We start from the raw sequence: 16,427 nt of genomic DNA on the forward strand, positions 1-16,427 counted from the left end.
AAGTTACGACTGCTGTGTCTCTAAAGAACTCTCACTTTAATTCTTCCATGGCAGCATTACTTGGTTCTGTTCTTCAAGAAACTTTCACTTTTGGGAATGAGTGCTGCTTCAATATCAGTCTTACTGGGAGAAGAGAGGGGGAAAGCTGTGGCTGTCTGTGAGCAAACTCCCCTCTCTGGGCAAGCCAGTCTGTTCTGTGAGGATGATTTTCTGTCCCCACTTCATGCCAGGCATCTGATTTTCCTGAGTCAGCTAGATTTTTCATTCAATTTATATTATACACATCCAGGCAAACATCCAAATTAAACAAGCAGCAGGAAATTTGTACTTGCTAAAGGAACCTGCTTAACTTGCACCACGACTGAGAGTGCATCAACTTCCACACTTGAGTCAAAACCATCAAGGCACCCTGTCACAGATCCATTACATGCTGCACATGGCCCACAAGCACAATAAATCCAGCTTCCACCTTTGCCACCTCAGCCCTTGAAGACACGTCAGTGAAGTTGTCTGAGGAAAATACCCCAAAAGGACTCTGGAGGCTGTGACCCTGGGCATCACTCACCCACCCTATCCTGTGCTTCCAAGGTGCCCTAGGAAGGGATCCTCCAGGGCAGCACTGACAGGCACTGAACACTGACAGCACTGAACAAGCTGATCCTAGTTTGGGATTTCTCTTGGAAAGAACAGAGCTAAAAGTACAGAGGGCTGACTGACTGTACAACTGACCTTACGAGAAAGGAGCAGGAGGACAATTGCCATGGATTGTTCTGACCTTTCAGGATAAGCTGCTCAGTCACTTGAAAGTGAGCTCTACCAGCTTCCCTCCTTGGTGCCTCATGCCACTCAGTCTGACTTCCATGAGCCAAACAAAACCTCACTCCCAACTGACACCAGGACACATTTCCAACCAGAGAATACTCTCACAGTCTCCTTCCAGCAGCTGATGAGAACAGATGTGATTCACAACAGACTTCCACGGGCAGCACAGTGAATCAGCAGCAGCAACTCCTGGACAACATGAGGCAATAAGGAACTGACATCACATTTATGTGACACAATTAAATCTGAACTAGAGCTCTAAGTGCCATCACTACAAAAAGAATAATTTAGGTTTGGAAAGACCTTTAAGATCATCAAGTCCAGCCTCCGACTTGGATCATCCTCACGACAAACCCATTGAAGAGAAATGCAATCACCTTTCTCTCTCCTATTTTGAGAACTTCCTTACAACTTGGACTTGGCCCACAGGCAGATGCTCCAAGACTCAAGGTTTCTAGAGGAGCTCCACAGAAAATAATTGAAATTTAAATTAGTTATCTTTAAAAAGGTATGTGCCCACAGCAAAGTCATTCTGTAGAGATTTAGAAGTCCTCTTGTACATTCTGACAGCCTCTGAGTAGTGTATTTTCAAATAATGACTAATTGAATCCCAAGCAGAGCATTCCATGCCAAGGCCCATTTCCAGCACCATGCACAACTTCTTTCAGGCAGGACTTCTGGAGGCTGTGATTGACATGGTCTCTAATGAACTCTAATTGAAGCCTCAGCAGTCTGAAAAACCCAACAACAGATGTGGTGAAAGGGCAAACCACAAACAGTTTTGCTAATGAATGAAAAGTGTCTGGGCTGATGAGGGCCAGTGACCCAAAAATTCTCTTCTTCCACCCACCCTTTTACTTCATGTTCAAGTTTGGGCCATTTCCCTTGTCAGCACAACACTTGGGGGCAGTCATGGACAGTGCTGGACACACTCCACGTACTCAGGCACCAAGATGTTCTTTCATGAGAAACACACAGCAGAACATGGATAGAGTAACAGGAGCCTCAGGGAGGGAACTCAGTGTGGTTATCCTCTCCAGCAGGAATATCAACCTAGGAGTGGTTTTAAACTGCCAGAGGGCAGGGTTAGATGGGATATTGGGAAGAAATTCCTCCCTGTGAGGGTGGAGAGGCCCTGGCACAGGGTGCCCAGAGAAGCTGTGGCTGCTCCTGGATCCCTGGAAGTGTCCAAGGCCAGGTTTGACAGGGCTTGGAGCAACCTGGGATAGTGGGAGGTGTCCCTGCCCAGGGCAGGAGGTGGGACTGGATGAGTTTTAAGGTCCCTCCTGACCCAAACCATTCTGGGATTCTGGAAAGGAGATACCAGTTTCTTACTGTGTCAGTTTTGGAAAACTTTTTACATACAATGACATTTCTAAGCTATCTTCTCTTCTTTCAATGGATCTTAAGCAAGCAGCCACTATCAGTCTGGAGATCAAGTCCTATAAAAAGACCATGGCAAACTGAGCTGCGAACAGGCCTCAAGTAATACCCTAAACTTCACACCAAATACTGACACGAGCCTCTGCTTCACACTGACTCCTCCACGGCAGTGGACTGAGCAAGGAAGGAAGCCAAGAAGTCAAGGTGCCATGTTTTCCAATTCTCTCCCAAGTTTAACGAACCTGCTCATGCTTATCGTGCATTTGGAGTCTGCCTTTTCCTTCCAGGAGGCTACTGTCTGCTAAAGGGACAAGAAGCAGAACTGAAAAGTCAGATGTAAAGGTTTGGATGAAATTTGCCAAAAAAAGTCAAAAAAGTATTTGCTGAAGTCTGGCTTATGACGGAACCAGCAGCACATACTGCTCTTGTCTAACCAGTGTAAACTTCAGGAGGTCAGGCTGAGAGTGGCTGCACAACAGGTCCACAGGTGTCTCAACAACAAAGGAATCGTACTGGATTTATTAAATTATTTCATCTCTGCCCCAGAGGAGGGACTGCAATGCCTCGTGTGGGGGTCACAGGCCCTCCCCTAACAAGTACCAAACTAGTCTGGTTCGTGTTACACTATGAAAAGAAGTCCAGGGAGCGTGTTGCTGATGGAAAGCATGTAGAGCACTAATGAACACCATCCAAAAGTAATTCCAGCATTCAGAGGTACCCAGCAATTTTCTGAGTCATTAAAAAACCTCAGACCAATTACACAGTCAAGCTTACCATGGCTCCTCAAACAACTCCTTGTTTTGAGTGGTCCTGGGAGCTGCTCAAACCCTGATATCTGCTCAGTCCTCCCAATTCCATCACAAACCCAACCATGTCACACCAGATCAGATCAGTGGTTTAGTTACTCGTGTCCTAGCTCCAGCAACAGCCACAGAAACGATGCTTTGGGTTGCCAAGAGTTTTGGTGGCACAGATGCAGCCAATTACAAAATGGTTTCAAGGAAGAGAAATAATCCCCTTCCTGCAGGGAGTAATTTCTTGACCCTCAGAGCTCTCTTACCTGTACCTGGGCTTATATAACTAAAAGAAGTGTTTACAGTTTGATAAATTTAAATCAGCCACAACTTTTTGACCATAGCTTACCAACAGCAGCTTCAGAAGCACTTAGGAACAGACTTTCCCAACCAAACCTTTACCTGGTGAGCAGCTGCTCTTCTGCACAAATTTAGAAGCTTAGGTCAGAAATAAGCCATGTATTTAGACTGGACAATAGAAACCAGTTTTTCCACTAGCAGACTCTGCATAGATTAAATCCATATTTCAGTAACACCTTCACTTACGCCAAAGGCAACTGTGCCAAACACTGTTTTAAGGGACACTTGGCACTAACCAGCTTATTACAGCCCAAATGTGCATCACAGGATGTGTACCTTGTAGTGAGCCTAGAAATCCTTCTTCAGTTAGTTTTCTGCACTAGCACTGTGTAAAGAAGCTCCAGGGACAAGCAGAAAAAAATGTATCAGACACAAAATGGTCAGCCAGGTTTGTTTTTTAACACTGGACTGCAAAATACCTGAGAGAGCATAAATTATAAATAGATTTGGGTGATCTCCAGATGCCCAGATATTCTCAGCACTGTCTCTGTGGCACGTGGGGCAGCATAGCCACTGCACCTCCCACAGCTGCACACAGCAGGTTGTTTATCAGGAGATAATGCCCAGGTACATCCTGCATCCACCTGCATCACTGTCCCAAATTCAAACAGCAGCCTCCAGCAGGTGAGTTCATCAAGAACTGCTAATGACCCTTCATCCCTAAGTGTCTCTGCACACATAGCCTGCTGGCTGGCCCAAAATAATCACGGGGATTCCTGGCATTGCTCAGGCAATGGCTGTTTGTCCAACCTTGCCAACAGACAAGGGGACAAACAAATCACCACACCTTCGAGATGCCTCAGCAGAAGTTTTCACATACCAGGTCTTTGTCACAGCCTCCTCTTGGGGACAGCATGCAGTACTCACCAAGTCAATGAGGTCACTGAGATTCTTCTCTATCTGCTGTGGAGGCAGACGCCTCATCAAATCCAAGGCACAATCCAGCTGCTGGTCACTCTGCAGAAACAAGAAGAGCCCTTGGTCACAAGGTGGACAGGAAACACAACACACAGCTCCCAGTTCTCAGCATTAGCATGCTTTGCATCAATTCAAGTAAAATGCATTACATTTGATTGTGGATTATTGATTTGGCAATTTTACACTGTGCAGTCAATGGAAAGGAGTTCAGTCCTTACCTCACCAAAGCTGCTTCCAACATTTGTGTGTTTTATGTGTTGTTTTTCCACACTATCTCAGTAAGCTGGGTTAGGGAACTGAAAGTTCCTTCTCCCAAAGCAGATTTAACACTTCCTCATTTGCACTGATCAGCTTGAGCTAACCAGCATCCAAGACAAACTCTGTTTCACTACAGGACTCTCTCTCCCTGCAGCTTTATCGAAAAACCAGAATGAAACACGCACACCAAGCATGATCCATGATTTCCTTCTTCCTACAAAACCACACACCAAGAGCTGCCTGTATCTAAGAAATCAGGGATGTCAGTTATTTAGAGCAAACACAGCAGCTTTCTTCAAAGGGCTCACTGTAGCTGGTATCACACCAATTTTGACACAAAAACCCCACCCTTAAACTCCACTTCCAAGTCAGAAAAAGTACCCCAGACAGTTGAGGAACTGAGCCGTAGTCCTGACATAACCTTTAGCTGTCCTTTTCACCAACAGACACAGACAGTTTCCTTCTGACCTAAGAGCACCCAAAATCTGCACAAGTTCCTTTGATCACAGGTCAGGTGAAGCACAGCCAGTTTGTTTTCACTGCTCCTCCCCCCCCTTTTCTCTTTGCCATTTCCAGCCACCCAAATCCCACGAGCTGAGGTTTAGTTTCATCCTCCCGTGTTCTGCCAAGCTCCAAAAGTCTTATTTGAAAACAACTTCAATAGTAACTCAGGTCCATTATCACATTATTCAGCACAGCAGCCCCCAGGACAGCGAGAAACAGGAAGCCAAGTTTCCTGCAATTAAGTTAAACCTGTGGAATGAGAGAAGGAGGGAGTGCTCAGTTTAGTGGACATCCATTAGGAAGCTGTTCATTAGATGGCCAGGGCAAAGGAACTCCTCACTTTTTGCTACTGACCTCTAAATCCCCAAGGAAAGATACTCTTAGGGTGGCCTGTGCCTGTCCAGCTCCTGCAGCCAAGCCCAGGCAGGGGATCTCTCTTCCCAAGTACTGTCTGTACCTCCTGCTATCTCTTACACGCAGGAAGGAAACCTGGCACATTGTCACAGGGTCGTGCTCCTCACTTGAGGATCGTGGGAACACTCAGGGAAGTGCTCTGTCCTCCTCTGCCAGCTGGAATTGTTTAAAAGACAAAAAAGCCTAGGGAAGGATGTTAAAAACCACCACTAAAGCTGCAACCCCAAAGTAGGTATTTTACAGTGAGACAAACTGAAAATAAAATAAGCTGAATGGAGGAGAATCCACATTTGTGGTGTTTATGGATTAACCAATAGAACTTGGAGTGACCATTTTTATCCCTGTATGTTCAATAACAGCTGTAAAAGACACAAGCAGGATTGTTAAAGGCAGAGATTCTCCAAGGGGTTCAGAGACAGCAGACGTACATGGCTGTGTGCAACGGAAAAACAAAAATATCCAGGTACATATTAACTGTATTTCCCTGGTACCAAAGAGGTAAAAGCAAGGCTGAGCAGCAGGACTCATCAGTTTCTTGCAGAGCACTTAGGTAATTAAACAGCTTGCCAGCAGATCTCTCAAAGCACCAAAATAAAAGGCAGGTTCTGCTGTAGTTCTGTCCATAAATCCACAGTCATACAGTCACTTTAATCCAGCATAAATCTGGCTGGAATGGCCAAAAAGGCAACACAAAGCTGACAGATTACAGAGCAAAGTGGTACCTTGGAGTATTGGATAGATCTGGTACAACCTATTTCAGAATTGAACAGGGAATTGCACCACGATCTTTTGCTCCTGGTTCTTTCTCTAGGTGAAGATTTAAAAACCAGGTGTGTGGTCAAACACAGCCCTTGGTTCAAAGGCAGCTCTGGCTCCAGCCTCTGCCCAGCTGCAGTAGATGGAGCAGCTGTAGGCACACAGAGGGACAGGAAGCCCAGCTGAGGTGACACAACCAGCAGCACACAGTTCCTTGATTTTATACAAGGTGAACGCTCCCAGGGATGTGCTGCCACTGCAGTTTGGAGAGCAGCACCTCATCAGTGGTGCTGAAAACCCCCCAAAGCCTTCATACAACTGTGTGACAGGAAGGTGCTCTGGGGGAACTCAGCACATGTGTCACTTAATATCTCCAAACCCCACCTACTTCTCTTAACTTCACCTGTCCTGGATTTCCACTTGCTTAATTCTCTTGTAAAATCACAAACTGAAGACGAGGTTTCCTAACAGACCTCCAGACAAAACGTTTCCATGGAATTTTTGCCTTTACCCCAGGAGAGGCTGCTGAAGCCCTGCTCTCTGAGCAGGTGATCAGACAGGCTGTCTCCCAGGCTGGGCTGCTCCCAAAGCCAAGCTCTCTGAGCTTGCAGGACTTAATGAGCTTAGAGTTTACTTGATAGGAGGTCGTTTTCCACCATTCCTGTTTCATCTAGCCCAGAACCTCCTGCGGAGGAGCAGGGAGTTCAGACAGAAATTCTAAATGAAGTTTTATTACAGCTGAAGTCACTGAAGGATTTAGAGATCATAGGAATCTCAAAGACTGAAAATATTAGCTTAGATGAAAGCTCTTTAATAAGTTTCCTCTAAATATGTTTGCCTATCTTGAATCTCCACTTAAGCACCTGTTATAGCATTCCCATGGCACTACCCCAGGGAAAAAGGTTATGAGTATGTCTGTAGTAGTTATGTTACAGCTTCCTTTGTCTGCCTCCTCATCTTTATGGTCTCTTTGCTGTGTTTAGCTTATTTCCAAAAGAGAAACCCTCTCACAACAGCCACAGGTCTCTGGTCATCTGGGCACTCTGTGTTAAAGCTCAAATCAGAAAAAACGGTGCTGAAAAATAATTTTAAAAAAAAGTGTAAATGTGCAGTCATTGTAAAGGGGCACAGCTGTACACCTTAATTTCAAAGGCCAAGTATGGGCAGATGTCATTCAATGCAGAAAACGCAAATAAAAAACCCCAGGTACTTACTACAGGTATGGAAACCACAAAAAATGAAACAGGCAAAAAGCTAAACTTCCTTCTGATTCCCACTCGCCATGAGGGGGACAGGGCACAGGGTGCTGTGGGCTGGAATCACCAGGTAACAGGAGCTGACCCAACAGCACAGAAACCCCTGAGCAATCCTGCACAGCCTACGGCAATAACCCACAGCAGGCCTGCCCCACCCTGTGCACAGCACTGCCACCTGAGCAGTGAGCTCTTCTGCACCAGGATACTCATCCAGAGTCTTCTCCAGCAAGAACCAGGAACACTTCACTGAAGTGGCACCTGTCTGCTCTTTTCAAAAGACATTGGCACTCGGATCTATTACCACAGGTATTTTGCATTTTTAAAACATCTTTACACATGCATTTGACATACAGAAACCAAAAATCTTTATTCCCAAGTTTAGGCAGTTCTCTGTTGCCAGTTACCTTAGACTTAACTTACATCCCATCTTTCAGGAGGGCTCACACAAACCTGCAGCTCTCTCCATTCCAAAGCCATTCCACTTGAAAGGAGGTAAGAGACCTCACTGAAAGCTCCTGGCCTTCCAGCCAACAGGAATTTGCTCCCATTTATCACCAGAGCCCTGTGGATTGCACTCCCCTTCACACCTCTGCTGGGATACTCCTGCTCACCTGACCATGGCGTTGCTGAGCATGAACAGAGCTGGGCAGTGTCTTCAAACAACAACCCAGGCTGGTTTCACTTCTGTGCTCTATTTCTGTAGTAAGTCCACTCAGAGCAAACTCCCGGGCCAAGAGCTGAGATAGCTCAGTGCTACAGCAGTGGGAACTTCTCCCACTCCCAGTTTAGCCCTTCCTGGGACATAATCCAGTTGGGCCATCAAGTCTTTTCCGCCAGCAAACCCAGTACATTTCTACTCCAGGCATGACTGTGCTAGTGACCCCTTTTTCCATCTGTGACATCAGCTGAGAACAACTAGGGGAACCTCAAAATTACTTCAGTAATTAGGATTGAGGTGAAAAAGCCACACACCTGATATAACAGATAAGTATCTTGGAGATGCTTCACACACAAGTTTTACTCAAGACTGGCACCTGAAAGGTTATCCAAATTCAAAGTACAAGTGGCGTCTCAATGTTCAGACAGCAAAAATAAGGTAAAAACCTAAAGACACACTGCAACTAGAACATCTGCTCAATTCCATGCAATTTGAAGCAACCACACATCAGATCACTCTGATCACTGGTCAGTTTGCAGGCAAAATATCTTTGTAAATTAATCGAGGGCCAGAAGTACACAACCAGCAAATGACTCTTTTTCCTTCCTTTCAAGCTGCAGACATACCCAAGATTGTAAATCACATTATTTCCTGTCGGCTCTCCCAACAGGAATGTCTGACTAATGTTTCAGCTTTGTGGTACTACAACACTAAGTTTTTTTAATTTAAACAGATACCCAGCTTCCCCTCCTGCTTGTCATTTTAATCCCTGCCAACTTCCAGAGCTCCAAGGGCAGAAGACTCCCTTTTCCAATTACACAATAGGATAGTATTACCGCTAGAAGCTGCGGCAAGGGTTGAATTATTGTAACCCTTGGGTAATAAAAAGTACAGTAGTATGTTAAGTTGCAGGGTTCCCTTCTCAGCTGTCAGCATTCACTTTTTAGGATATTAGATGGGAAGGGGAATAACTGTCTGACCTGGGAACACCCAGAGAAGTTCTGCACTCATGACGTTTCCATCAGCTGCACATATTCCTCGCAATCTGTTTTTCCACATTATTTTTCCCTTGACTATTAACCCTCCTCTGGCAGATCCTATCTAAAACCATTTGTAATGGACTCATAAATCACAGCTCCATGACAGCAAGGTGTGCTAGGGGAGAAACAGCAATAGCAGAGTCAGGAAACAATCAAAGGTAATAAAACCTGGATGCAGACTCTGCTGTGGACAATCATAAAAGGTCAAAGATTATTAAAAAAACAAGACACTGATGCAAACCTCATTCTCCTTCTTTTGAGCTACTTTTACCTTTGTCTTTTTTTGGTTGGGATGGGATCCAGTGGCTTTTATTATCTCAAACACTTCTGACCACATTGTATGTTTAGTAACAAGTTCAGCCCAGTTTGCTGGGTCAAGACCAAACAGACCAAGTGCTGACACTGCCCGTTCCACGAATACCAAGTGAGAAGGATTAGAGATTAAAATAAAAGCAAGAAGTGATGGATCGGAAGGCTTTAGCAGAAGCTGCTGTACTCTGTCTCCCCCAGGTCCTCTGTAATCTGTATTTATTTACAGAGCAATTGTACAAGTCACGTCAGAGCTTTTGAGTCAGCGAATCCTCCTTGGAGATGTTCTCCTGCACATTATTTATTTTATTCTGCTCTGCTCTAATTTTTAAATACAATTGAGCACATAGCCCCAATTAATGACTGAACACACTCTCACAGCTTGTTTTCTGAATTCAAGTATCGCTGTTGTACACTCTGCAAATACAGCCAAAAAAACCCAGAAACACTGACCAGCTTTTGTTCTCCCTTTGCTCCAGGAATGGAACACACACAAAATTCAGAGGGAAAAGAGGCATCTCTTTAAAGAGGTTCTCTAGGAACAAGTAACTCGTACATCTGCCTTGAAGCCTCGTGCAGAGGAACTAAAATAATCCACAGGCAGGAGAGAAGCGAGGCAGCTTCACTTTGGTTGGCACCAGAGTGCTGCTGACTTGGGATACTTCTCACCATTTCGGGCTGCCAGCACAACCATGGCAAGTCCTTCACAGATTAAGAAGCAGCAATGGGCTTTTAGCAGCAGCTAGAAGGGGCATCTTCTCCTCTCCAGACAAGCTCAAGGATCAGTGTTTTGCCAAATCCTCATTTGTCACTTCAGCCTTAGGCAGCTTTTCCAAACATCCTTTTAATCAGCTGTACCCTACTTCCCTTCCTCATTCCCACCTCCACAGCAGGCCAGCACTGTTCTCTGTCTGCATCTCCCAACATCCCAGCCCAACTCTAAAACAATTATCAAGTGAGTTATAATACACTGAAGGCACTTCCATCTGTGAGCTTCTAAATAATCCAGAACTGCCTGCAGCTTAATCTCAGCGACCAACTAGTTGTCAAAACATTTTACATCCAGGGAGACGAAACTACAGCCCCTGATAGTCTGGAGCAGAGCCCTCATCTGTAATTCCCAAACTGTTTACAAGTAAGGATCCAGCATCTCCAGGAGCACATTCTGCAGGTGATTTTCATCCCTGTAGGTGTTTTCTGACCAGATGCAGTTCCTGTTAGCACATCTACAAAGGCATAGATGTTACAGGGGAAAATTAACATTTCCCTGGCACCTCCTTCCCACTATTTCCAGATGGCACATACTTGCACCTACTCGCAAAACTAATTTATCACTTTAGTTTATATTAATACAGTACAACTCTCCATCACGTGTCCAAGGAAAAGAGCCACCACACACCAACGAAGAGCAGGATGGAGCAGCACCAAGGCTTTCTGGGAACAGCTATTCATCCTGACCTTTTGCCAGGATCACTAATGATTTCTGCACCAGCATTTGTCTTCTGGTTAGCAGAAACAATGTTTTATTTATTAAACTTGTCATTGAACATGACAATGCAATTTACTGGCTTTCATCTGGTGCCAAGAATTCCTGTGAAGCATAAAGTTTGCAAAAAGTCACTTCCCAATAAATCGTGGCAGTGAGTGACTATGCAATCTGTGAGCCCCACATGAAAGAGGAAAGTGGGGGCTACAGATGAAAGTTGCACAGATTGCAAAAAAATCCCTAACTTTTAATAAATGGATTAAAGACACTGAAAGTTGCCTATAGAATTGACCAACTTTGCCAACAGATTTCATGACTAATGTTATTGCACAATGGGGGTTTTTCCCCATTTTAAGTCTGGATTTCACACAAAATAACATTTTCTTTGCTTGCTCTAACTACAGATAGGAAATCTTAGCTAAACAAAATCAAAATAACCTGTTGGAGCACAGCCCTTGAGAGACAAGAACTCGGCCTGGTTTTGCAAACTCTTCATGAGGCAGATGCAACACCTGCTTTTGCTACCAGGTGAAGGAGACATGAACACAAGAGTGTTTGTGTTCCTAAAGGCTTTGAAATCACCCAATGCAGTAGGTCTGAGCTGGTTCACAAGTCTGCTGACCTGTTTTTCATACTGTCTTCCTGCCTTCCACTTAAATGTTCTGAGAAAGAGCCCAAATGCATCCCTAGAGAAGGGCTGCCTAATTTTTACAGGGGTCACTTATTTTATTTTTTAAATTGAAACCGTAATTACTACAGATAGAGCAGCTCTTGAGAGTCAACGCTGCCATTTGCCATCCTGACCATCAACAAACATGTCATTTGTGATGCTTTCTTTTAATCCTGCTAATGCTCAATGACCTTTCTAAATGCTCTTTACTTCTATGCACTGTTTGCTTCATGTTCCAATCAGCCTGGTCACAAAAGTTTTGGAACTACTCAGCTGAAACTGAGACGTTTTTTCTTGGAGAAAGAACAAAGTTGGGCACGTTGGTTTTGGCCAGACCAACTGCAACTTAAATTCTGTTTTGTGAGGAATCACATCAAAAACATTTGAGAAAACGCACATTAGTAGAGCAGCAGGGAGCGTGCACTGTATTTGAAGGTGATAGCAACCATCATGTGCTTACTGACAGCAGAACTAACACAGTGTCAACATCCCAAATTCAGGATTTGCTCTATCCCAGCTCTCCATGGAGCTGACAGCTGCCTAGCTTCAGATGCAAACTCAGCATTTTCCAGCTCCTGGAGGCTGCAGCCAGGGTTGTAAATTCAGGAGATAACTCTGGCAAGTAACCGGATGCCTGGCAAAGCAGGCAGGAGGCAGAGAGGATCTCTCATTAGCCCTCTTCCCTGAAAGTTCTCCCATTCCTCAAAGGTCAATAAAGTAGGTTAATATGCCTTCTGCTTGGGTCTTGTATGATGTACCCTGGTGACTGCCCTGCAAGCTCCCAGCAGTCCAGTTTTGTCCCAGGAACTCAAGTTTTAAACCAGGAAGTTCCTGGTTTTGTACACCTATAGGCCATAGGAATATCTCACCTAACACAGTCATGCTTCCCAGAATTCCTTCCTTTGCCATAATTCCCAACCCTGCCTATCCCTGCAGATTTTTCATGCCTTCCTTGCCACTTTTAAACCCACCTGCTCGACCCTCCATCACAGCTGCAGACAGGCACCCAACTCCACTCAGGTTCTGCAATAAATCCAAGCAGTGGTGACAGTTTCTGCAGGAGCAGCGCTCACCTGGCACACACGTGCCAGCTTCAATCCCCATCACGTTTTTCCTTCACTCTCATATGAGGTTAACAGTTATTCCATCTGGCAAGTTTGCACCTTACCAAGCTCTGGATTAGCCCTGCCTGCACTCATGGCTATGTGAAGCTGGTTTTGACCACCCAGTGGAGCACTGTCAACGCTGAGCCAAGATTACACCCAAACCTCCATCTATGACCCCTGAATCTGCAGGGTGACAGCACTTGGTGGATAAATACAGCTGCAGTCAGCACAATGCAGCTGATATTTTACCTCATTCCTCCATTTTACAGCTCTCTCCTCCCTGGAATTAACTCACCAAAAGCCCCATCTCTTGTTTCCTGATCCTGTCTCGGGTTGCAAGCCCAGGCTGGCAGCCAAGCCCCCACTGCCTGGGCTGGCAGAAGCTTTGTAAATCCTGGTATTTACCAAGGCAAAAATGTCCAGGGAAGGCAGGTACCAGGACATCACTTTCAAACTCAGCAGTTTGTCTAATGGAAAAGAGAGAAAATATCACCTGAAGAAATGCAAACAAAATTCCCTGAGAGAATAAAGAGTATTTTATTTATGCTGGCTTTAGGCAACCACTAAGCTTCTGTCTTCAGTGCAGTCTCAAACCTTTTTCCTTCCACACAAAAATCCTCTTACTTAAGTGCTGTTTTCAGTCTTGTTTCAGCTGATGCTGCTAAAATTGTGAGATCCTGAGTTCTGCTTTCACCCAGGCTCATAACGCTCCCACTTTGCAACAAGGACGTGATTGAAATTCCAAGTCAATGCACCAGGAAAGAACTCGACTCCACTTTCTGTGGACATCCCCTTCAGACTGAGCGAAGGACACGCTCTGCAGCACGGCTGCAAACACCTGGAGTCAAGTCCCAGGGGGCTAAACCCAGAGCCAGGAGTCCCAATCCAAGCCTGCACTGAAAATAATGCAGGTCCACTGATGAAATATAAACTAGCAAGGTTTAATTTGCATAGAGCAGGAATAAAGTAGGCAACTTATGAGCAGGGCAGGCAGATAAGTCAAGTGCCTGCAAATCCATTCCTTAATTCTTCAGCCCAGCTTGGAAGGTGTGGCACAAAGAGCAGGAGCTCAAAGCAAGCTGAGTATTTCCTTCTAAAGCCTAGAAGAGGGAAGGGAAGGGCAGAACAGCAGCACCAGATAATAAAAGGAAATTAATCTCCTGGTTGGTGCCAAGGCTCAGGCCACCACTCCAGGAAACACAGCACCAGGTACTATCTAATGCAACTAAAGGCATTCTAAATAGAAGATTATTTTGGGCACAAGTAAGGCATAAATGCTGCTTTCAATTCCTCACTCAAAACTTCACTGCATCTAAAAATGCAGGAGAAGAACAGGGTTCCACTGCACCTGGCATTACAGAGGAGAATTACAGTATTTTAGTTGGGAAATAAGCAAAGCCCCTTCCTCAAGTCCACTGTGTTTTCCTCCCACGATAAACCCTCCCAGCTGAAGTAACAGAGAAACGCCTTTAAAACTTCCTCAACACCACATTGCCCCTCGTGCCTCATGAAGGAAGTTTCAAAAGCAAATGTCTCACCTACCACACAGCTCAGAGCTCAGGTTTCCCAGGACAAGCCCTTTGGAAGCATCAGTTCCCATCTTGCTTTAGGACATAGGACTAATCAGTGGATTTTGGCCACTGGATCAGGTCCAGGAACCCTGAATTATTCAGCTCAAGTCACAACAGCTTCACACTCTCCAAGTGGTTTAGTCACACCTTAACCAGGTTTCCACTCCAGTACCTGGGTCAGTTCTCACAGAAATGTCAGCACAAACCCCTCAGTCACAGTCTCTTAAATATTTAAGAAGGCATCACACCAAACAGGAAGAAAAGATCAGTTATACTCCAGTTTGAAATGGCCACACCCCCACTGCACTGGCCTGAGCTCTTGATCTTCAAGTTAGAGAAGCTTTTTAATTAGCACAACCTATCAGCAAACAAAATTTGGGTTAAAGCCCATCTAGAGAGCAGGAAGCATGGGAAAAGCTTGTGTTGGTCAGACGTATTAATTACTCCTTCAGGGATGAAGTCTCTGTGGTGCAAAGAAATTCAAATTTGAAATCCCATGTTTTTAAGTGAGAATTTTTTTTGCCTTTATTCCCAGAAATTGCAAAGACATAGGAAGAATTGAAGCATATACAAGCTTTTGGCCTTGTGCATTAAGGAGAGACACAAAGATTGATTTGATTGAGGCTTTTAAAGTTCTTCAGGACTCCTAGCATGAATCAGTGGGAAAGCAGGAAATTTTATAATGCACTTTAAAAATCAGTTTTAAATCACTTTATAAAGTGAATGACTAAAACATATTAATAAAAACAGAAGATCAGCATCTCTTTTGAGTATCTTCTACTTCTATAATCATCTCCTTTACCTGGGAAAAAACTTATTAAAGCTCATTGGATTAAAGTAGAGTAAAAAAACAGGGCTTAGACTGGACAGGGCCCCGAGCAACCTGCTCTAGTGAAGGTGTCCCTGCCCACAGATGGAGCTGGACTAGATGGCCTTTAAAAGTCCATCCAACCCAAACTATCCTGGGATTCCAGAGTCCTAAACTCTGAACAGGCATTTTTCAGAACCCCACATTTCTCCAGGAAAATTGCTCCCTTCAACAGGCACTGAAAATAGTTTTATTTTACTCTGAGGTGGCTCTGTCATAGTGTGAACAAGCTCAGAGGGGACAAATCCCCGCAAAACTTCTCTACAAGTTTACTTTGCTGGCTAAGGAGCTCCTTGGACTTGACCAAACAGCCCCACAGAGGGCGGGCAGAAAGACAAACATGGGCACTGGCACTGCCCATTGAGTCTGCAGAAGTATCCTGAGTCTAAATTTGAATTTTAAGGCTTTGGGTTGACCTAACTGTGGCTTTCCAGTACCTGAAAGGAGGTGTCAGGAGGGATGGAGGGAGACAAGGACATGGAGGGACAGTACAAGGGGGAATGGCTTCCCACTGCCAGAGGGCAGGGTTAGATGGGATATCGGGAAGCAATTCTTCCCTGTGAGGGTGGGGAGGCCCTGGCACAGGGTGCCCAGAGAAGCTGTGGCTGCCCCTGGATCCCTGGAAGTGTCCAAGGCCAGGTTGGACAGGGCTTGGAGCAACCTGGGATGGTGGAAGGTGTCCCTGCCTGTGGCAGGGGGTGGAATGGGATGAGCTTTAAGGTCCCTTCCAGCCCAAACCATTCCATGATTCTACGACACACCAACGGCAAACTGGACCAGTACAGAGCACTGGGCAGCGCTGGATGATGATGTGCAACCCAAGCTCCCCAGCCATCCTTCATCCAGGGAAGTCAAGGGAAGGATGGAATGCAAAGCTGACAGCTGTGGAAGCAGAAATCAAGAAGGGCTGCATTGTCGCTTTCCCAAAGAAAGTCATTTCTCAACTCCAGTAATAAGGACTAAAAATAGTCACTCAAAAGAGCTGAGCTGCATTTCCATTTTGTTTCACTCCCAGATGTCAACTAGTCCCATATCAGCATATATATTTACCATATGAGGAAATCCTGTTCAAACAACTTCAGCTTGTGAATGCTCTTCCTTCCCTAATAAACCACAAGATGAAGCATCACTGCAATGGCAGTATTCCCTATCCCAGTGACATCCTCTGACTTGATTATTTTGGGAATTTGCCGTTCGAGATAACATTTAGCTAAACTCACACACTTGGCTTCCCTAATAAAACACAGACTCTGC

The 16,427-nt window shown here is 45.0% G+C and overlaps 2 protein-coding genes across 4 annotated transcripts in view; one reads left to right on the forward strand and one right to left on the reverse strand.

Moving 5' to 3' along the window:
* Positions 1 to 16,427, forward strand: part of HTR6 (5-hydroxytryptamine receptor 6) — a 119,197-nt gene that overhangs the window by 38,633 nt on the left and 64,137 nt on the right. The window lies entirely within an intron of this gene.
* CAPZB (capping actin protein of muscle Z-line subunit beta) overlaps positions 1 to 16,427 on the reverse strand; it is a 66,372-nt gene that overhangs the window by 38,259 nt on the left and 11,686 nt on the right. For all 3 annotated transcript variants that reach the window (XM_085080080.1, XM_085080081.1, XM_085080083.1), the window contains exon 2: positions 4,227 to 4,316. In XM_085080080.1, the coding sequence (XP_084936206.1) occupies positions 4,227 to 4,316 (90 nt within the window). The remainder of the gene's footprint in view (positions 1 to 4,226; positions 4,317 to 16,427) is intronic.

The sequence above is a fragment of the Lichenostomus cassidix genome, chromosome 21, assembly GCF_008360975.1.
Source record: "Lichenostomus cassidix isolate B80296 chromosome 21, HeHo_3.0, whole genome shotgun sequence".
NCBI lineage: Eukaryota > Metazoa > Chordata > Aves > Passeriformes > Meliphagidae > Lichenostomus > Lichenostomus cassidix.